Here is a 22,923-nt window from a genome sequence, read left to right on the forward strand (position 1 = left end):
CACCCCCTTGGTGGGACACCCCCGCTAGATCTCCCGGAGTGAGACCCTCTTCCGGGCTGGTTCCTCCTTTGCCCCGGTCCCCGAGCTGGACCCCCGCCACTCCCACCTCGGAGTTACCCCGCTAGGTCTCGGCGCCCCCGGCGGGGCCTGAGCGCTCCCTGGTCTAGGGTACGCCCAGCGCACGGGGGCGCACTGGGCGCAGTGCAAGTGGGCAGTGCCACCGCCAACCTCTACCAGTCGTCGCTCCTGCTGGGGACCCTGACTCTGGTCCCCGGGTAGCCCCTTGAGCGAAAATTCCCGGAGCCACTTCCGGGGAGGGAGGCGCCACCTGTCCTGGGACGCGCCCCTTTCGCCCAACTTTCTTCTCCAGCCTGGCGGGGCACTCGCAGGTCAGCGTCGCGTTGCGCGCTGCTGGTGGCGGCTCACAGGGCCGCGGGTCACTTCGCGGCGGGCGAGCCGGACTCAGGGCGCTCCGGGCGGCGGGCGCCGTCCCAGCCTGCCTGAGGCCCTTGTCCCGGCGGCTGCATCTTTTAAACCGAGCGGCCAGAAGATCCAGAGATAGGACGCCAGGGTGGCGGACGCCAAGGGGTTAAGGTCAGCGTGGGTGCCTCGCAGCCAGAGACGGGTGAGCGTTTTCTGAGGCCGACTGAGCCGAGTGGAAACGGGTTCCCATGGGCTTTGCGGTGGTGGAGAGCTGCTTTTGCACTATCAGCGGCCCCATCACGCGCTTGAATGTTGCGGAAACAGAGCGCCTTGTTCCTAGAGGACTCGGGTTGCTGGATTTACTGCCTGGCTCAGGCTTGCTTCCCGCACTGGGCGAGGACGTGGGAATTGCCAGACGGTAGTTGACCTGAATGTACCGGTAGAAACTTATTTTTAAGCGTTTCATGCACTACCCAGGTATAACCACTTTCTTCCCTGGGGTGTGGAGGAGGAGAGCTTCGCTGGATCTTTGTGTTAGCTGTGTAGTCCTGGGCAAGTTACTTCACTTACCTATGCCTCAGTTTTCTCATCTGTAAGGTGGGGATGAAAATAGTACAAACCTTAAAGACTTGTATAGGGATAAAGTGCTTAAAATACTGACTGGGGCAGGATAAATCCTCTGTGTTAGCTGCTCTTGTGATTATTATCACTGACATCTAACAGCGAGTGCACAGCCCTAGCTTCTCAATGAGGTGGGTCTGCAGGCTGTTGCTCCTTCCCCTTCTTCTGGTAAGGAGCTGGTGGTGTTTACACAGGAGCCATGGTGTTCCCTTCCGCCCTGGGAAATTTGAGCTTTGCTGTAATACTTCCTGTGGCTAACCAGCCTTGTGCAAAGTATATCTCAGAATGTGGAATTAGAGATGAACTTTGTCAAGGACTCTGTTGGGAAGTGGGGTCTTGGATCTTCTTTGGAAGCTCTGGGGTGCAATTGGATGTTTGCCTCTTGTTGGCGGGGGGAGGGTGGGTAGATTTCACTTGATTCTTTTAGGCCTTGGGTCCCCTGACAGGCTGATATTGTCTAGTCTCTGTGAGTGCGGGAGTCTATTTCAGGGTCCGGGGACCTGATCTTGTCTTCTCCCGCATTCATTCATCTCTAGCAGATTGCTCCCTCCGTCTGTAGAGTTCTCCTGGGCTGCACCCATTTAGTATCTTCTTGGAAATTTAGTTTCTGTCTTCTGGAACTCCACAGATAAGAGCTCTGTACCTGGAGCCCCAGGGAATGTCCTGAAATATACATGAGGCACTTGAAGCACAGTTATTTTTCCAGAAGTTTCCCCTTACATTGTATTCTCCATGAGGCCTGTAAGTGGACTCTGAACTTCTGGTAGGAAAGTGAAGGTTCTTGCCCCCGTTACATCTCAATTCCCTGCAAATTGGGGGCTGCCCTTGTTCCGCCTCCCAGAACACACTTTTCAGTAGGCCATACAGGTCAGCCTTGACTTGGTCAATTAGGGGAAAGAGACGCAGGCTGTGAGGTTAGGCACTGTTGGCCTGTGGTGAGACCTTTAGGCTGGGATGCAATTCATGAACGTTTGAGTTCAAGTTTTCAGAAGACTTCTGAGGGCCTTTGCACTTGCTGTTCCCTCAACCTAGCATGCTTTTCCATCACTTCTTCCATGCTGGGCACTTTCTTGCCCTTTTGCTCAGGTGTCTCCCCTGTACAGATGGTTTTTCTGACTACTCTATCCAAAGCAGCCCCTCCCCCATTAGTTTCTATCACATTCTTTCTTGTATTTTATTCATAGAGCTTGCCTGGGATGATCTTATTCATGCATTGATTTATGGGTTTATTGTGTGCATCCACCTAGGAGAACGTAGGATTCAAGAGGGCAGAGGTGTGTTGTCCTGTTCACTACTGACTCCTGGCCCATGGCATATAGCTGGTGCACAATAACTGTCCTGAGTGAATGAACACCCATTGACTGAAGTGAGGCGAGTTTGGAGAGTAGTGAAATGCAAAGGAACTAGTTGCTGGTCGGGAGCTCAGGGTTGAAAGTGACCATGAATGTGGCATACTTTCACCTCCAGATTAAATCACCTCTGCAACATCTCTTCCTAGTTACTGTTTAACCTAAGCTTGAATCCTCTAGGCACAGGGAACTTGTCGCCTCCTGCAATAGCCTGTTCCATTGGAGGAGAGGGAACAGAGAACTATTGAAGGAGAGGGGGCAGAGAACCAGATGCAGTCCCTGTACCACTGTGATGAGGACGAGCTGTGGCCTCCTGCATGCTACCGTTTTAGTCCTTCTGGTCTGCTTCGTGTCCTGACCATCCTGCATCCATCAATATCCATCTCTAAAGTTCTCTGCCATAACTAAGGTCCCTGAACTCCTGACCAGAACTTAGTATGCTGCCCAGTCATGTGTCACCAGAGGGGGTCAGAGGCAAAGAAGCATGAAGCAGAAAGGCCATTGCCATAGTTTAGTAACCCTTCAAGGCCAAGTTCTGTATTGTTCAGGCTCCTGAACTGCACTGGGTTGGAGGTAGGGGTGGGTAGGGGCTTTCTCTCTCATTTGTTCTTTTCCTGGATTTTTCTGTATCATTCCTTAATCAATTTATTAATGTGACCCTAGGTATATTTAAAAGAAAATTAATCCTTGGACCCATTTTCTTAATGGTTTGTACAAATATTCTTTAATTCATATCACTTCACTTTCACAAGTTGAAACTCAAGTTAAAATGAGATTTTTAATATATAATTCTAATTTATTGAGTCAATTTCTTCATGGGATATTACTAGCATGATGGGTGGAGTGAGGTCTGCTGTGGAGAGGTTTGGTGACAAGCTTTGCTTTCTTCTTTACTTTGATGAAAATTGTTTATTCAGTTATGAAAATGGGTACACATTTCTTTTTCTTTTTTCTTTTTTAGAGATAGGGTCTTGCTTTCTTAAGAGCCCAGGCTGGCATGCAGTGGCGTGATCTTGACTCACTGCAACATCTGCCTCTCAGGCTCAAGCGATCCTTCTGCCTCAGCCTCCTGAGTAACTGGGACTATGGGCATGCATCACCATGCCTAGCTAATTTTTGTAGTTTTTGTAGAGATGGGATTTCACCATGTTGCCCAGGTTGGTCTCGAACACCTGGGCTCAAGTGATCACCTGCCTTGGCCTCCCAAAGTGCTGGGATTACAGGCATGAGTCACCGTGCTGGGCCCATTTTTTTTTTCTTAAAAAAAGGAAAAAAAAAAGAGGACTGGCAAGACTGTTCCTAATTGAGGTCGTATTTACACCTATCTTACCCACTTAGCTCATTTTTTTCATTTATTCAAAAACATTTAGGGAGAGAGGGCTACTCTGTGCCAGGCATTGCCCTGGTACTGACCACACAGCAGTCAAGGAAACTGACAGCATTCCTCCCTTGTGGAGTTTACATCCCAGTGGTGGAGATGGACAGCAGACAACTAGATCAGTAATAAGATGTGACGGAGAGTGGCCAGTGTAATGGAGATGAAGCTGGGGAAGGAGATCCAGAGTGATGGGATGGAGGCAGAGCTGGCTTTGGTCAGAGAAGGTCTCTGAGGAGATAGCACTGGAGCATAAACCCAGACAAATGAGGGAGCAGCCTCATGGACAATTGCAGGCAACCTCATTCCATGCATATGGAGCCCAAGGTTGTGGTCAAACTCCCCAGTGTGGCCAGTCAACTCTTGAGCACTGGACATGGTCTATCTCACTGCAGAAGGGGAGGGAAAATGAGACAATGTAGGGAGAACTCTCCTCCTGCCCCCCAGGTCCTGGCAGGTGCTTGGAGTAAGATCTTGGCATTGTGTGTTCTGATGGCTTACTAGAAGGTTGGTACCTACCTTTACAGGGTGAGACCTGAGCAATGTGTTCTGAAACTGCCACCTGGGGAATGATCATGAGCCTAGGGGTCATTGCTGGAGTTATAATCCTGCACATTGTAAGACTTGCTCCACTGCACCTACCCTGGTGGTGGACTCCTTCCTCTTTTGTGTCATTTGATTACTTCACCTCATCACCTAGTGGCACTCACCTAGAGGAAAAGTAGTTACTTAGCAGGCTTTGATAGAAACAACAAAGAGATGAAAATGTATAGGATCGGGGATCAGGAGATGCATGCGTCCCACTCTTTCCATTGATTGGTCAACTGATGTCATTTAATACAGTGTAAGGTTCCTAGGGGGCTAAGAGTATGAGATCTGGATTGTGTGACCTTGTGCCAGTAACTTAACCTTTCTGAGTCTTCTTTCCTTCATCTGTGATATTGGGGAAATGGTGCGACAGGGAGGCTTCTTGGAAAAAGTGATATCTGACGAGATGCAGAAAGGGATGGCTATGAGTCACCCCCGGTGGGGGATGGAAGGGAGGGCATAGCATGTGCAAAGGCCCAGACAAAAGCTGCCAGACTCTCAGATGTTGCAGGATTCTCACTGATTACAGCTGTGTGTGTATGTGTGTGTTGGAGTATACTGTAGAGAGGGACCTGACAAAGCAGCCCTCAATAAATGTCAGTTGGTTTGAACGGCTGTACCCTGTGCCACTGGGCTCAGCACCTATATCCTCATACAGTCTCCACAACCATCCTGTGGCACAGGTCCTCTCATTATCCCCATCTTCCACACCAGGAAATTGAGGTATAGAGTTATAAATAACTTGTTCACAACTGTCTTGCTGTATCAGGAGAGCTGGAAGTGAAGAGGGTCTTCCCAGAAGATTTATTTGGGGTGCAGCGATATCAAGAGAGATGGCTGTTTGTAAATATCTCTGACAGGTCTCGCTTTGGCGCACATCTTCCTGAAATGTCAGCTCTGGGAGGGCAGAGGCTGCTCCTGGCAGAACATCTGGCCCCTGGCATGATGCCAGTGCACAGTTGGGTTTGTTGGGATGTTGGGTAGATGACCCAAGGCCTCTGGGTGGCCATGGAACGAGACTGGAAGAGTCTAGTGCCTTCATTTCCCAGGTGTCTCCTGACTTTTCCAAGGTGGACCCACAAGTCAGGGCAGAACTGGACATGGGGCCCAAGTCAAAACCAAAATGCTCCAGGAAAGGAGGCCAGGGCACTTGGCCGGAGCCAATTCCTAAGGGGCATGCAGCACTCTTGCAGCCTGGTTGCTGAGTGCACTGTTCCCATTCACCTTCAGCCACACCCCACCAGCAGTCATCCCCGGGTGCTCAAACAGAGCCAAACTCCACAGTCACCCAGATACTGTGGAGGTTTTCCCGTGTTCACATCTTTGCTCCTGCTGTTTCTACTCCTTGGAAGCTCTTTCATGCTTGTCCACTTTCACAACTTCCCACGCTACCCAACTCCAGTGGCTTTCTCTCTCTTTCCTTCCCTTTTGGCTAGAAACATAAATAAGAAATCCTGATTATATTCTTATTGAACACAAATGTAAACATATCAGAAGTTGTAGAGTTAAAAGTAATTATAGGTATAATATGCTGAGATTAAAAAAAGAAGTAAAAAATCAAATTCTGCCTTCCCCATCCCAGGCTTGCTTCCAGAGAGAATATTTGTGATCAACTGGGCATAGATTTCTCTTGCTTTTGTTTACTCACACAAGCATGGGTGCCTGTGAGTATCTTTGAAAACCAACACAATGGGCTCATTTTGTATGTATTACTTACCAATGGATTTTGTTTCTTTGTATTCATTTACTTATTTATTTATTTATTTATTTATTTATTTATTTATTTAGAGACGGAGTCTCACTCTGTCACCCTGGCTGGAGTGCACTGGCATGACCTTGGCTCACTGCAACCTCTGCTACCCAGGTTCAAGTGATTCTTCTGATTCAGCCTCCTGAGTAGCTGGGATTATAGGCACCTGTCACTGCGCCTGGCTAATTCTTATACTTTTTAGTAGAGATGGGGTTTCACCATCTTGGCCAGGCTGGTCTTGAACTCCTGACCTTGTGATCCACCCACTTTGGCCTCCCAAAGTGCTGGGATTACAGGAGTGAGCCACCATGCCTGGCGTGTTTTTATTTATTTTTATTATTACTATTATTTTTAAGACAGAGTTTTGCTCTGTTGCCCAGGGTGGCATCTCAGCTCACTGCATCCTCTGCCTCCCCGGTTCAAGTGATTCTCGTGCCTCAGCCTCCCTAGTAGCTGGGACTACAGGCATGTGCCACCACACCTGGCGAATTTTTTGTATTTTTAGTAGAGACAGCGTTTTGCCATGTTGCCCAGGCTGGTCTTGAACCCCTGAGCTCAAGCAATCCTCCTGCCTTGGCCTCCTCAAGTGCTAGGATTAGAGACATGAGCCACTGTACCTGGCCTATTTTTTTTTTTTTTTTAATTCTTTATTTGGCCCGGACAGTGCTAACAACTAATGTTTTCCCATTTAATTATGTCCAAGAGTGTTTTCTTTGTCCATTTGCATTTCTCTTCTCTTTTACCTGCCCTGGCTCTTCCCTTCCCTAGGGAAGAATATACAAACTTCTATGGACATATGGTTTTATTTCTCTTGAATATATATCTAGCAGTGGAATTGCTGGGTATATGGTAACTGTAACATTTTGAGGAACTGCCAAACTGTTTCCAAAGTGGCTGCACCGTTTTACAATCCCATCAGCAGTGCATGAGGTTTCCAGTTTCTCCACATCCTCATCAACACTTGTTATTATCCATCTTTTGATTATTGCCATCCTAAGTGGGTATGAAGTGGCATCTCATTGTGACTTTGATTTGCATTTCCCTGATGGCTAATGATGTTGTGCATTCTTTCATGTGCTTATTGGCCATTTGTGTATCTTCTTTGGAGAAATGTATATTTGGTCTTTTATCCATTTTAAAATTGGATTATATGTCTCTTTATTATTGAGTTGTAAGTGTTCTTTGTGTATTTTGAATTTGGTTCCTTATCAGCTATGATTTTAAAATACTTTTTGCCCATTCTGTGGGTTATTTTTTCACTTTCTTGATGGTGTTCTTTGAAGTGCCAGGTTTTAATTTTGGTGAAGTTCAATTTATCTATTTTTCTTGGGTTGCCTATGCTTTTGGTATCATACCTAAGAAACCTTTGCCTAATGCAAGGTCATGAAGACTTATGCCTATATATTCTTTTTTTTTTTTTTTTTTTTTTTTTGAGATGGAGTTTTGCTCTTTCACCCAGGCTGGAGTACAGTGGCATGATCTCAGCTCACTGCAACCTCCACCTTCCAGTTTCAAATGATTCTCCTGCCTCAGCCTCTTGAGTCACTGGGACTACAGGTGTGTACCATCACACCCGGCAGATTTTTGTATTTTTAGTAGAGGCAGGGTTTCACCATGTTGGTCAGGTTGGTCTCAAATGCTTGACCTTGTGATCTGCCTGCCTTGACCTCCCAAAGTGCTGGGATTACAAGCATGAGCCACTGCAACTGGCCATATGCCTATATATTCTTATAAGAGTTTTATAGTTTTAGCTCTTAGATTTAGAACTTTGATCTGTTTTGAATTGATGTTTGTATATGGTGTGAGGTAGGGGCCTAGCTTCATTTTTTGCATATGGAAATCCTGTTGTCCCAGAACCATGTGTTGAAAAGACTTTTCTTCCCCATTAAATTGTTTTGATACTCTTGTCAAAAATCAGTTTATTATAAATGTAAGCATTTATTTCTGCATTCTCAATTATAGTCCATTCATCTATATGTCTATCCTTATGCCAGTATTGCTGTCTATACTGTCTTGGCTACTATAGCTTTGTAGTAAGTTTTGAAATCAGGAATTATGAGTCCTCCAACTTTGTCCTTCTTTTTCTTTTTTCTTTTTTGTGAGACAGAGTCTTGCTCTGTCACCCAGGCTGAAGTGCAGTGGTATGATCACTGCTCACTGTGGCCTTGACCTCCTGGGCTCAAGCAATCCTCCCACCTCAACCTCCCAGGTAGCTGAGACTACAGATGTGTGCAACCACACCCAGCTAATTCTTAATTTTTATTTATTTATTTTTTGTAGAGACTGGGTCTGGCTATGTTACCCAGGCTGGTCTCAAACTCCTGGGCTCAAGTAATCCTCCCACCTTGGCCTGCCAAAGTGCTGGGATTGTAGTTATGAGCCACTGTGTCCAGCCTGTCCTGCTTTTTCTAGATTATTTTGGCCATTCTGGATCTCCCTATGAATTTTAGGATCAGCTTGTTAGTTTCTGCAAAAAGGGACCTGAGATTTTGATAGGGGTTGCATTGACTCTGTAGATCACTTGGGGAGTTTTGCCATCTTAACAATATTAAGTGTGGAACCTGAATTCCTTTTTGCTGGTGGCACTGCTCACTCAGCTTCCCTGGTCATTGAGTCTGCTGAGTAGGCAAATTGCACAGACATCAAACTGCACTGACAAAACTCCAGGGACATAATGTCTCTTTTCCTTTTTGAAGAAAGTAACACAGTATACTATAGTGTCTAATTTAAGGTTTGGATAAGACACTTAACTCCTGAATTTGTGAAATGGGAGTGCATCTGGCACCTGGTCGCAGATATGACAGATCTGGCTTTCCTTCATGCTAAGGATGGGATGGAGATCTCTAAGATACTCCCATGACCCCTTGCTTCATGCCTTGAGAAGTGTGATGAGAACTGGGAGACCCCACAGCCCTGGAGGCACCAGGTGGTGGTAGGAGAATTGAAGCCAGGCTCCATTTTATATTGTTTTATCTGTTGGGCAAAGGGGTATGATTTCATTTGAGGAAAGAGTTCTGCTACTAAAACAATCTTGGCCCCTCCCCACCAATTCACTCCCATCATAGTTTGAAGAATGGAATAAAAATAAAAAGGGAGTAATATCACATATTAAAAGTTTAGTTTAGGCTAGACGCAGTGGCTCATGCCTGTAATCCCAGAACATTGGGAGGTTGAAGTGGGAGCATTGCCTCAGGCCAGGAGTTTGAGACCAGCCTGGGCAGCAAAGCGAGACTCTATTTCTATAAAAAAATGTAAAAATTAGTTGGGTGTTGCGGCACACGTCTGTAGTCCCACATACTTGGGAGGCTAAGGTGGGAGGATAGCTTGAGCCCAGTCGTTTGAGGCTGCAATGAGCTGTGCTCACACTAATGCACTCCAGCTTGGCGACAGAGCAAGACTGTCTCAAAAGAAAAAAACAAGCTTAGTTTATACCCCAGCATGTACTTATGTGTTCCAGATGTAATGCTTTGGCACAGCACAAATACATGATTTTATTTTCAAGAAAGAAGAAATAAAGAATGCAGCACTTACATTTGTATCACTTGGAATCTTGTTTTCCAAGTTGGAATCTTGTTTTCCAAACTTAAAGAACAACGTGGGAAACTACATTTGAAACTTCAAATCCATTCATACCTCAACTCAGCTGGGGGGAGGAGCTCTCATTTTAAAAAACAATACTTGTGTATGTGTGTGTGTTTGAGAGACAGAGATTAGAGTTATTTATTACAGTTGTTTCAAAGAAGCAATTTTTTAAAAAGCATTAATTTGGACTGAGTTTTTAGTTTGTTTCTGGGAGGAGAGAAAGTTATATGCAATAGAAAATGTTTTGAGGTCTTCAAAATCTCAGATCTAGGCTGGGCATGGTGGCTGATGCCTGTAATCCCAGCACTTTGGGAGGCTGAGGCGAGTGGATCACGAGGTCAGGAGTTCAAGACCAACCTGGCCAAGACGGTGAAACCCTGTCTCAACTAAAAATTCAAAAATTAGCTGGGCGTGGTGGCGGGTGCCTGTAATCTCAGCTACTAGAGAGGCTGAGGCAGAGAATTGCTTGAACCCGGGAGGCAGAGGTTACAGTCAGCCAAGATCGTGTCATAGCACTCCAGCCTGGGTGATAGAGCGAGACTCGGTCTCAGAAAAAAAAAAAAAAAAAAATCAGATCTTTTGCCTTAGCAGATTCCCTTTACTTAAGTTGTTGGAACCGGCAGTTCATAGGGATTTTGTTTCCATCCTTTAGTGATGGGGGTGTGTGCGTGTGTGTGCACATGGAAAGTTAGGGGAAAAACACAATGATATAACCTAACCCCAAAACAAGGAAGCACGTTACACACTTGAGGTTTGGCGCTTCAGTTCCTGCCCAGTCTCAGAAGGTGCATGCAGCTTGGCTGACCTTGTGTGACCTTTCTGTATGACACATCTCCCAAGGGGCTGGGGAGGACTGTTTCTCTCCAGCATGGCTTTAGTTTTATAAAAGCTCTGTGCAGTCTTGCAAACTCAAATGGTTTTCTTAACAAATCACTCACATTTCACGTGTTCTGGGCTGGGCAGGGCCTCGCTAATCCTTGGCCAGCATTGTGAGTCAGAAATTATTTAAATGACCGCCTGAGTCCTTTTGAGGAGAGAGAGTTGGCAAGTTAATTTAGGGAGGTGCAGTGACTCTTAAACAGCACTGCAGTAAGTGAGTGGCAGCACTGATAAATGTGTTAGAAGCTCTATTTTATTGTGATAATAAATGCTAATGAAGAACATGAAAGTATTACCTTTTAGAGTGAGCTAAGAATGATGATGCTACCAAATTTTATTAAGTATTTATTATGTGGTGGAGTATGGTGGCTTCTCCCTTGTTTTTGACTGTGACCTATTGTAAAAAATAGACTGCAACCTGGTGACCCGGTTGTGTGTGTGTGTGTGTGTGTGCACGCGCACGCACGCGTGCGTGTGCACACACGTATGTGAATTATTTGGTGAAACAATAGTTGCCCTATGCATGTCTAGTGTCCTCTGGGCTCAAGTGATCCTCTTGCCTTGGCCTCCAGAGTAACTGGGACTACAGGTGCATGCTACCACACCTGCTAATTTTGTTTGTTTGTTTGCTTTTTTTTTTTTTGAGACGGAGTCTCGCTCTGTTGCCCAGGCTTGAGTGCAATGGCCGGATCTCAGCTCACTGCAAGCTCTGCCTCCCAGGTTCACGCCATTCTCCTGCCTCAGCCTCCCGAGTAACTGGGACCACAGGAGCCTGCCACCGTGCCCGACTAATTTTTTTGTGTTTTTTTTAAGTAGAGATGGGGTTTCGCCATGTTAACCAGGATGGTCTTGATCTCCTGACCTCGTGATCCACCCACCTTGGCCTCCCAAAGTGCTGGGATTACAGGCGTGAGCCACCGCACCTGGCTTTACATTGGCTAATTTTTAAAATTTTTTGTAGAAACTGGGTCTCACTGTATTACCCAGGCTGGTCTCAAACTCCTGGGCTCAAGTAATTCTCTGGCCTCAGCCTTCCAGTGTGCTGGGATTACAGGTGTAAGCCACCACACCCACACTAAAGTTGCATTTGGAAACAAATATATCTCCTATGATGGCTTTGATCAATATATAGACAAATATTATTATTATTATTATTTTGAGATGGAGTCTCGCTGTCGCCCAGGCTGGAGTGCAGTGGCACGATCTTGGCTCACTGTAAGCTCTGCCTCCCTGGTTCACGCCATTCTCCCGCCTCAGCCTCCCGAGTAGTTGGGACTACAGGCACCCACCACCACACCTGGCTAATTTTGTATCTGTATTTTTAGTAGAGATGGGATTTCACTGTGTTAGCCAGGATGGTCTCCATCTCCTGACCTCGTGATCCTCCTGCCTTGGCTTCTCAAAGTGCTGGGATTACAGGCATGAGCCACTGTGCCTGGCCAACAAATGTTATTCTGTCTGGGTTGCCATATTTTGTGGTTTTTTAAAAAAATATTTTTATTCATCTCTCTGGTGACTTGAAATTTCATGCAAGTACAGGTCCTTACAGACCATTTCTATTGGAAAATCACTTATTTTGGGTGTGTATTAGGGTTTGGAGAGAAACAGAACCAACAGGATATATGTCAATCAATCGCTCATCTATCTATTGAGAGGCTGATTTTTAGGAATTGACTCATATGATTGTGGAGACCGAGTGAGTCCAAAATCGGTAAGGTAGGCTGGCAGGCCGGAGACCCAGGGAAGAGTTGCAGTGAGCCCAAAGGCAGTCTGGGCAGAATTCTTCCTGCTCTGGGAGGTCAGTCTTTTTCTACTAAGGCTCATAGCTGATTGGCTAAAGCCCACCACATCATGGAGAATAATCTGCTTTACTCTAAGTCCACTGATTTAAATGTTAATCTCATCTAAAAAATACCTTCACAGAAATGTCTAGAATGTTTGACCAAATAGCTGGTTACCATGGTCTAGCCAAGTTGACACGTAAAATTAATCATCACAGTGGGTAAGATACTGTTTGAGGTTGTTCAGAAGAAAGGAAAAAGGCAAAAGGCTGGGCGTGGTGGCTCATGCCTGTAGTCCCAGCACTTTGGGAGGCCAAGGTGGGCGGATCACTTGAGGTCAGGAGTTCGAGACCAGCCTGGCCAACATGGTGAAACCCTGTCTCTACTAAAAATACAAAAAATTAGCCAGGCATGGTGGCGGGTGCCTGCAATCCCAGCTACTTGGGAGGCTGAGGCAGGCGAATCGCTTGAACCTGGGAGGCGGAGGTCGTGGTGAGCCAAGATCGTGCCACTGTACCTGGGTGACAGAGTGAGACTCCATTTCAGAAAAAAAAAGAAAAAAGGAAAAAGGCAATGGTTGGAAGTGGAAGTGTGCTGTTGGTACAGATAGGAGAACATTTCGGAAAGAACTCCCTCCCCTTTGATTGACTGCAAAATAAGTCCCTCCCTTGTTGTCTTGCAATTACAGGTGGACCAGATGGGTTGGCAGATTGGCAGTGGGGGTGCAGAGTTTCTTGTTCTGATTGAAATGATTTTTTCTTACATTTTAGGGTTTTTGCTTTTTTTTTGAGACAGAGTCTCAGTATGTTGCCCTCCTGGCCTTAAGTGATCCTTCTGCCTCAGCCTCCTGAGTAGCTGGGATTACAGGTGTGAGCTACCGTGCCCAGTTCTTAGATTTCCTTTTAAGATTGAAGATCTGAGAGTTCATGGGCCTAACTAAGTAAAAGGTGCCATCTATCTGCAGCAAATTGGTGCATGCTCCGTAGATCTAGCTGTAGGGGGTTGTGTGTGCTAATGCAGCATTTGTGACTCAGCCATAATGAGGCTGACCTTGCCTCACCTGTTCCGCAGGCTACCACGTAGCTGTAGTGGGTCACTGGCCACAGAAACTATTGGTATCTGGGGCTGCCTGGGTGGGAACTCGGCCTGTATGAGAACATGGTATTCGGAAGACATTAAACATTTATTATCGCTTTTGTTTTATTTTATTTTTATTGAGGTATAATTAACATACCACAAAATTGACCCTTTTGAAGTACCCAATCTGTTTTTTAGCAAATGCATAAGGTAGTGCAAATACTGCCACTAGTTCCAGAATATTCATCATCCTAAAATACAGTTTTTCTTTTGCAAGTACTTTTTTTTTTTTGTTTTTGTTTTGAAATGGAGTCTCACTCTGTTGCCCAGGCTGGAGTGCAGTGGCACAATCTCGACTCACTGCAACCTCTGCCTCCCAGGCTCAAGTGATTCTCCTGTCTCATCCTCCCTAGTAGCTGGGACAACAGGTGCGCACCATCACACCCGGCTAATTTTTGTATTTTTCATAGAGATGGGGCTTCACCACATTGGCCAGGCTGGTCTTGAACTCCTGACTTCAAGTGATCTGCCCACCTTGGCCTCCCGAAGTGCTGGGATTACAGGCGTGAGCCACTGCGCCTGGCCTTTTGCAAGTAATTTCAACATTTAAGAGCGTGGCCTACTGGATCAGTCCCGTCAGCAAATAAACACGCAGTTATTTCTCCCAACTTAAAAACAATAGAACCCTCTCTCCACCCTACTTCTCCCCACAGTTGTACACCCATTTCTCTTCAGTTTAGAGCAAAACTTTTTGAAAGAATTGTCTGGACTTGCTGACTAATTTTTTGCCTTCCATTGTCTCTCAAAAAAATTGTGATAAAACACACATAACGTAAAATTTACTGTGTTGACTATTTTTAAGTTTTCAGGTCAGTAGTGTTGTGTATAGTGATATTGTTGTGTAACCAATCTGCAGAGTTTTTCATCTTGTGACACTGAAACGCTGTATCCATTAAACAGTAACCCCCATTCCCTCCTGCCCCCAGCCCCTGGCGACCAGCATTCTACTTTCTGTCTCTGAATTTGACTGCTCTAGATACCTCATATAAGTGGAATCATGCCGTATTTGTCCTTTTGTGATTGGCTTATCTCACTCGGCATAATGTGCTCAAGGTTCACCCATGTTGTAACATGTGTCAGAATTTCCTTCCTTTGGGCTGGGCATGGTGGCTCATGCCTGTAATCCCAGCACCGAGGAGGCGGGCGGTGAGCCCAGGGGTTCAAAACCAGCCTTGGCAACATGGTGATACCCTGTCTACAAAAAAATACAACAATTTGCTGGGTGTGGTGGCATGCACCTGTAATTTCAGCTACTTGGGGGCTGAGGTGGGAGGATCGCTTGAGCCAGGGAAGTTGAGGCTGCAGTGAGCCGTGATCTTGCTGCTGCACCCCAGCCTGGATAACAGAAGGAAACCCTGTCTCCAAAAAAAGAAAAAAAAAAAAAAAGAAAAAAGGAAAGAATTTCCATCTTGGGTTTTGGTTTTCGGTTTTGTTTTTTGAGATGGGGCCTCACTCTGTCACTGATTGCTGCAGTGGCACAATCTCAGCTCACTGCAACCTCTACCCCCCAGGCTCAAGCAATCCTCTGACCTCAGCTTCCCGGGTAGCTGGGACCACAGGCATGCACCACTATGCCCGATTAATTTTTTATAATTTTGGTAGAGACAGGGTTTTGCCACATTGCCTAGGATGGTCTTGAGCCCCTGAGCTCAGGCAATCCCCCTGCCTGGGCCTCCCAAAGTGCTGGGATTACAGGCGTGAGCCAGCACAGCTGGCATGGACTTTCCCTCCTTTTTAAGGCAGAATATTATTCAATTCTATGCATTTGCCACATTTTGTTCAACCATTCGTCTGTCGTGAATACAGAATTGCTTCCACCTTTTGGCTATTGTGAATAATGCTGCTATCCCATTCTCTTTTGAGCCCCTCATTTCAGGGAGGCTTGGCTTCCACTCCCCTCTCCCCAGACATCTCTTCCTGAGGTCTCCGATGAGTGCCTGGTTGCTCATCCCAATGGCCTGTTCTCTGTTGCCATCCTTCCTGGCTGCCAGCAGTGTTTCATGGAGTTGGTCACCTTCTCTTCCTCGAAGCCTTGTCTCACCTGGCTTCCAGGATGCCCCACTCTCCTGATCCTGTTCCCACATCTCTGTTAAGGAGCACCCCAACCTCCTGGTTGCTCAGGCCCAAAGGCTGGGGCATCGTCTTTGACTTTTTTTTTTTTTTTTTTTGAGACGGAGTCTCGCTCTGTCGCCCAGGCTGGAGTGCAGTGGCCAGATCTCAGCTCACTGCAAGCTCCGCCTCCCAGGTTTACGCCGTTCTCCTACCTTAGCCTCCCAAGTAGCTGGGACTACAGGCACCCGCCACCTCGCCTGGCTAGTTTTTTTGTATTTTTTAGTAGAGACGGGGTTTCACCGTGTTAGCCAGGATGGTCTCGATCTCCTGACCTCGTGATCCGCCCGTCTCGGCCTCCCAAAGTGCTGGGATTACAGGCTTGAGCCACCGCGCCCGGCCTGTCTTTGACTTTTGTATCTCTCTTCTCCACACTTGTCAAAAGACCCCACTGTATTTTTTCAAAATATACTTGGAGAGTGGCCACTGCTCCCCTCCTTCTCCTACCACCCTCCAGGTCATTCTCCCCTCTCACCTGAATGACTGTGTCCTCCAAGCCTCTGCCCTTACCTCCTTTCAGCTTGTTCTCAACTCAGAGTCAGAGGGAACCTTCTAAAGGGTTGGCTACTTCTCTGCTCAAAGCCCTCAAATAGCTCTCATTTCACTGCAACAAAAGCCAAAGCCCTTAGGGTGGCTGCAAGGCCCCATGTGATCTGGCCACATTTCCTCTCTGACTCCTCTCTTAGTTTGCCCTTCCCCATCATAACCCCACTTCAGCCACATCACCTCCATGCTGTTCCCTGCGTGGGCACCTCAGGGCCTTTGCACCTGCTATTCCCACTGCCCAAAATGCACCTCTTCCAATGTCTGCAGAGCTTGGTCCTTCATTTCCTCCAGCCTCTCCTGGTCATCGTATCTAAACTGTTACCACCACATCCCAACTTCCCCTCTGCCTTCATTGCTTTTTCTCCTAACACTATCGTTATCCAATATAAGGTATATTTTGCTTATTTATCTTGTCATCTGCCTCCCCCACTAGAACGTCCGTTCCATGAGAGCAGGAATTTTTCTTCTATTGTGTTCGCTGTCATGTCCCCAGCACCTTGCCTGGTACAGACAATAATTTGTTGAACCTGTAAAGAAAAGTTTGGTAAACAGATTAAAAACCATTTGATTCTTCTATTATGATATAATTCTTGCCTATATTTTTCTTACCTGTGAATTATTACATATGTGTATGTATGTGTGTGTGTATGTTTGTTGTGTGTGTGTGCATGTGTGTGGACAGAGAAAGAGCGAGTCCTGTCGTTCACACCAGATATTCCTGCTTGTTAAACAGCTACATAGTGTTTTGCTGAGTGGCTAGAGCAACTTTATTTAACCTTGTTTTGTTCAGTACTACTGGGCAGCTTCCAATCTTTTGCTATTGTAGATTACGCAGCATCTGTGCTGGGCACTTGCCCTGCTTCCTTCCCTCTTCTCTGAAAGGCTCGCCCGTGCTCCTGAGCCCCCCCATGCTCCTGAGCCCAGCCTGAGCCCAGCCTGAGTGGGGGCTGTGGTCCTGGCTGGGCCTATCATGGTTCCCCTCCCCCTGGCTATGGTAGCTGGTTCGGAGCTAGACACAAGCCAGCCATGCCAGGCCGTGGGCTTCCTCACCGTCATCCTAACTCACTCAGAAGTGGCAGAGAAGGTGCTTGAAGGCACTCACCCAGCGTTAGAGCAGTTAGGACAGGCCCAGAGTGTGGAGTGGTGACAGCATGTGGGGAGGGTTGGGCACATTGTCTTTGGATCTAGTCACATGACTGTTCGAGCTGCTCCAGGGACCTTCCTACAATCCCCTTTCTCACCCATCTAGATGGAGTTGGATTTCTCACTGCTAGCAGTGAGTCTAGACAGATCCAATCCAGTGGAGCATCCCTGCCTCACTCTCTTTTTTTAGTTGATCCTTAGTCTAGAGCAAGGAAAGATGTGGAAACCCTCCCAAAGGCATTATTCAGGGCAGAAAATGCTGGTAGGCAGAGCAGCACCTTGTTTTTGTCACAACCAGAGAAACAATTTAAATCTGAACCTGTGAGGGCTCAGATGCTGACGCTGCCATCTGAGAAGGAGGACCTCTCTCACCTCAGGTTCTTTGTCTGTAAAATGGGGATGCAAATAATTATACCACACCTCAGGGAGTTGTTTTCAGGACTGAATGAGTTAATAAAAATTCTTAGAGTGGTGAGTAACGTAAGATGAGAGTGCTCATTGAGTTAGCTATGGTGACTGCCAGAATCCTAAAAGTGTAACAGGGGTTAAACATAGAGGTACCATATAGTCCAGCAATTCCACATCTGGGTATATACCCAAAGAAATGAAAGCAGAGACCCAAACAGATACTTGCATTCCCATGTTCACAGCGGTGTTGTTCACAATAGCCAAAAGGTAGAAATAACCCAAATGTCTATTGACAGATTAGTGGATAAACAAAATGTGGTATGTACATACAATGGAATATTATTTAGTCTTAAAAAGGAAGGAATTTCTGGTTGAGTGAGGTGGCTCACACCTGTAATCCTGGCACTTTGGGAGGCCAAGATGGGAGGACCTCTTGAGCCCAGGAGTTCGAGGCTGCAGTGAGTTATGGTTGTGCCACTGTACTCCAGCCTGGATGACAGAGCCAGACCACATTACAAAAAAAAAAAAAAAAAGAAATTTTTGACACATGCTACAACATGAATGAACCATGAAAGTATTATGCTACCTGAGAAAAGCCAGTCACAGAAGGACACTTACAGGGGGTACCTGGAATAGCAAGTTTAGAGAGAGAAGTATTAATACAGCAGGGGCTGGGAGAGGGGCAGGTGCAGGAGGAGTTACCGCTGAATGGATACACAGTTTCTGTTTAGAATGACAACAAAGTTCTGGAAATGGATAATGGTGAGAGTTGTACAACATGGTGAATGTGCTAGATGCCACTGAACTGTACACTTAAAAATAGTTAAAGTGGTATGTTTGATATTATATTTTACCACTATAAGAAAAAAGTGTAAGAGGAGTTGGAGTGTACTACAGTGGCTCTTCTGGACTTTTTCTTTATAGATTGAAGTTACGTCAAAATGTAGCACAGTGAAAAAACAGGCACAGGCCAAAAAAGTGGTGGTGTGTGTGCGCGTGTGTGTGTGTGTGTGTGTGTGTGTGTGTGGCGGGGGCTGGTAAACTACCCACAAGACACCAGAGGCTCCCTGTGAGGTCTGATACTGCAGGCTGGGATCTGATGCTGCAGGAGCAGGAAGAGCAGGGGAGATGAGGGAAAGGTGAGCCTGCACAAAGAATTTTCTCAGTGACTGTGGGCAGGGCAGTCAGGACCCTGGGTCACATGTGCCTAGCCCAGGACCAGAGCTCATGTGAGTCATAGCTCAACTCCCAGCAAACAAAGGGATATGCCAGGGAGGGGCTGAGCTGTGACTCAGAGGCTGCTGGTGCTGTGAGCTTCCTCCAGGAACCCCATCCTGTCCAGTCCCTGATTCTGACTCCTACTGTGGGGGTGGGGACAGGTGTACCCACTTCCTGGGCAGGTTCTTGAGAGGGCTCTCCTGCAGAACCTAGAGTTTTTTGCAGCTCTTTTTTGAAAACCCGAGTAGCAGCAGCTATACCGTTTAAGTGCTTGCTGCATACAGGCCCTGGACTAAGTTCTTTTTTTTTTTGAGACAGAATCTCAGCTCTGTTGCCCAGGCGGGAGTGCTGTGGCATAATCACGGCTCACTGCAGCCTTGACCTCCCAGGCTCAAGAGATCCTCCCACAGGGACTGTAGGTGCATGTCACACACCCAGCTAATTTTTAAATTTTTTGTAGAGATGGGGTCTCGCTCTGTTGCCCAGTCAGGTCTTGAACTCCTAGGCTCAAGTGATTCTCCTGCCTCAGCCTCCTGAAGTGCTGGGATTACAGGCATGAGCCACCATGCCTGGTCCCTCACTTCATCTTTTTCTTTTTCTTTTTATTTTTGAAATAGAGTTTTGCTCTTGTTGCCCAGACTGGAGTTCAATGGCACGATCTTGGCTCATCACAACCTCTGCTTCCCAGGTTCAAGCGATTCTCCTGCCTCAGCCTCCCAAGTAGCTGGGATTACAGGCATGTGCCACCATGGGCGTGGCTACTTTTGTATTTTTGGTAGAGATGGGGTTTCTCCATGTTGGTCAGGCTGGTCTCAAACTCCCGACCTCAGGTGATCTCCCCGCCTCGGCCTCCCAAAGTGCTGTGATTACAGGTGTGAGCCACTGTGCCCAGCCCCACTTCATGTTTTTAAAGCCTCGCTGTCACCCCATCAGGCAGTCATTTCAGTCCCGCTTTACAGAAGAGGAAATGGGCTTATGGAGGGAAGCAACTTGCCTGAGGCTATGTGGGTGGCAGATAGCAGAGCCAGATTGGAATCTATCACTGATTCAGGAGCCTGAACTTGTAATCATGCCGCTCACCACCCTCCCTCCCCCCACCCCCAACTCATACACACATGGGGAAGAATAGACTCCAAAATGTGACTTATCTTTAGGCCAAGCTTGTCTAACATGTGGCCCAACACAAATTCATAAACTTTTTTTTTTTTTTCTTGAGACATAGTCTTGCTCTTTCGTCCAGGCTGGAGTACAGTGGCACAATCTGGGCTCACTACAAGCTCCACCTCCCGGGTTCATGCCATTCTCCTGCCTCAGCCTCCCAAGTTGCTGGGACTACAGGCATCCGCCACCACATCCGGCTAATTTTTTGTATTGTTGGTAGAGATGGGGTTTCACTGTGTTAGCCAGGATAGTCTCGATCTCCTGACCTCGTGATCTGCCCGTCTCGGCCTCCCAAAGTGCTGGGATTAGTAATAGGTGTGAGCCACCGCGCCTAGCCTTCATAAACTTTTAAAAAACATTGTGAGTTTTTTTGCATTTTGTTTTTAGTTGGTCAGCTATCATTAGTGTATTTTATGTGTGGTCCAAGACAATTCTTCCAGTGTGTCCCAGAGAAGCCAAAAAATTGGACACCCTTGTACTAGGCTTAAAGACAAGGCTTAAAACTTTTTCCTTGTGCTTATAAAAAATTTAGAAAATGTAAGTAATGAATATATTTCACAGTAAAAAAGACATAGTTAAGTATGATTGCTTGTCAGCATTTCAAATTGTTATTTTTATGCACACTTTTGGGACCTTGAAGGCAGGTGACATCAAACAAACCCATTGGTTACGAGTATCACTCCTTGTGCTGGACGCCGAGAGCATCACAGTCCATGACAGTTTTGTCCAATGTATGTAAAACTGTAATGGCATTTCAAAAAGACCAGACTGATTTGGAACAAGTTCTCATAAATGTGAAAATAGAGAAAATAGGTGTAATGTAGATTGGCCCTTGAGGGAGCACGTGGTAATACTAATTTCCAAGGCATTCCTTATTTTTCTGTGTAAAAGGCCACATGTCTTATTTTATGGAAAGAAACTTGTTCTTTCAAGATTTTTATTTGAAAGAGATTGTGGGAAATATGTAACCCTCCCTTCCTTTATAGTCAGCTCTTGGTGAATGTGGCCATGGCAAGGACAGGACTGAAGGGTTAAAGCCCAATCAATATGAGGAAAAGGAAATTCACTTTAGACAATAGTTTTAGTTTCATCTGAAATTTTATCGGAGTTGCTAACTTGGTGGCAAAACTGACTGACTCATTTAGGTGACCCCTCCTCAACTCTCCCTGTCTGTCTAGTATGGACAGTAAAATCAGTGAGAGCAAGAATTAAGCCCCTAGTTTGTCTGTTATAGTAGGAGGCAGTCATTCATTCACTTACTCTGTATCACTCGAGTATGTATCAAGTGATACGATGGCTGGAGTTTGCTTCACTGGGTTGAGTGTAGAAGAAATAATATTAGGAATGAGTTGACCACTCAAATTGTATGATGTGTGGCACAGAGGGTACATTATATTCTTTCTACGTTTGTATGTATTTAAACTTTTACATTTAAATAGCTTGTGTGGGGGTGTGGGTATGGGTGTGACTTACCCTGGGCCAGGCCCTGTGCTCAGTGCTGGGGAAGACTTGGTGGCTAAGACCGGTTCAGACTCTACCCTACCAGAGTCAGCAGACAAGACACATTCAGGAAACAGATACTAATCAAATAGTCACATGAATGCTAGTAAAATTATAGTTGGGATAAGTGCTGAGAAATCATCAACAGAAATGCAGAAACCTGGATGGGTGCAGTGGCCCACACCTATAATCCCAGTATTTTGGGAGGCCAAGGTGGGTGGATCACTTGAGGTCAGGAGTTCAAGACCAGCCTGGCTAACATGGTGAAACCCCTCTCTACTAAAAATATAAAAATTAGCCAAGTGAGGTGGCACGCACCTGTAATCCCAGCTACTTGGGGGGCTGAGGCAGGAGAATCACTTGAACTCAGGAGGCAGAGGTTGCAGTGAGCTGATATCGTGCCACTGCACTCCAGCCTGGGCGACAGAGTGAAACTCCATCTCAAAAAATAATAATAATAAAAATTTAAAAATGCAGAAACCTGCAGTGTAGACCCCATTTTACCCAGGATCATAACGGGACTAAGAGTCCTCAGCTGGAGGTACTACCAAGGGGGCAGGTGGAGTGACAGCCTGCTTGTGTTTAGACCTAAAGGAAAAGATGGAAGGGGACAGGGGTGTGAGGGGTGTGTGTGTGTGTGTGTGTGTGTGTGTGTGTGTGTGTGTGTGTATATAGGCCTGCATGGTCAAGGCCAACAGGAGCCTTTGTGTTTTGTTGCCTGCTTGAACCATGGTGGGATAGAAGGATTTCAAGGTGGACCAGTTGACTGAGTGCCCTTCAATCCCATAGTCTTTTGTGGTACATCAAACTCATATAGGACCTTGTGGTATATGTTCAAGATAATGGAGAGTTTGAGACCATGCCCAACATGAGGCAACATAGCTACAAAAAACTTTAAAAAAAGAAAAAGAAATGATAACTGATTCTGCTTAGAAAAAAATCCACATCTCTTTTTGCCTTTTTAACTAACATGCCCTTTCCACTCCTTGTCATGCCTCCTGGTCTCATGGATGTTCCAGCTACGTCCCAATCCCTTTGCTTGCTCAGCCTCTGAGTCTGCTGGTCCTCCTGTCAAGAACACTTTTGCCCCTTCACTTAGGGCCAGCTCCCTCTCATATTTAGGTTTTGGCTCAAATATTTCAGGGAGGCTCCCCATAATCACTTTTCCCTGCATACTTTCTCTGCTTTTTTTTTTTTTTTTTTTTTTTTTTTTTTAAAGATGGAGTCTCACTCACTCTGTTGCCCAGGCTAGAGTGAGGTGGCACAATCTTGGCTCACTGCAACCTCCACCTTCCAGGTTCAAGAGATTCTCCTGCCTCAGCCTCCCAAGTAGCTGGGATTACAGGTGCGCAC

The 22,923-nt window shown here is 46.2% G+C and overlaps 2 protein-coding genes across 2 annotated transcripts in view; one reads left to right on the top strand and one right to left on the bottom strand.

Moving 5' to 3' along the window:
* The first annotated feature begins 355 nt into the window (after positions 1-355).
* The window catches only part of ARHGEF3 (Rho guanine nucleotide exchange factor 3), a 339,692-nt gene continuing 317,124 nt past the window's right edge, over positions 356-22,923 (top strand). The window contains exon 1 of the mRNA XM_025375789.1: positions 356-625. The gene's annotated coding sequence lies outside the window, so the exon portion shown is untranslated. The remainder of the gene's footprint in view (positions 626-22,923) is intronic.
* SPATA12 (spermatogenesis associated 12) lies at positions 3,095-19,087 on the bottom strand. Its single transcript, XM_025375794.1, has 2 exons — positions 18,742-19,087; positions 3,095-5,788 (listed from the first exon to the last, which is right to left on the bottom strand). Exon 2 carries the CDS (start codon positions 5,456-5,458, stop codon positions 4,880-4,882), a length of 579 nt encoding a protein of 192 aa, XP_025231579.1. The 5' UTR covers positions 5,459-5,788; positions 18,742-19,087; the 3' UTR covers positions 3,095-4,879.

Source organism: Theropithecus gelada, chromosome 2 (assembly GCF_003255815.1).
Source record: "Theropithecus gelada isolate Dixy chromosome 2, Tgel_1.0, whole genome shotgun sequence".
In the NCBI taxonomy this organism is placed as follows: Eukaryota; Metazoa; Chordata; class Mammalia; order Primates; family Cercopithecidae; genus Theropithecus; species Theropithecus gelada.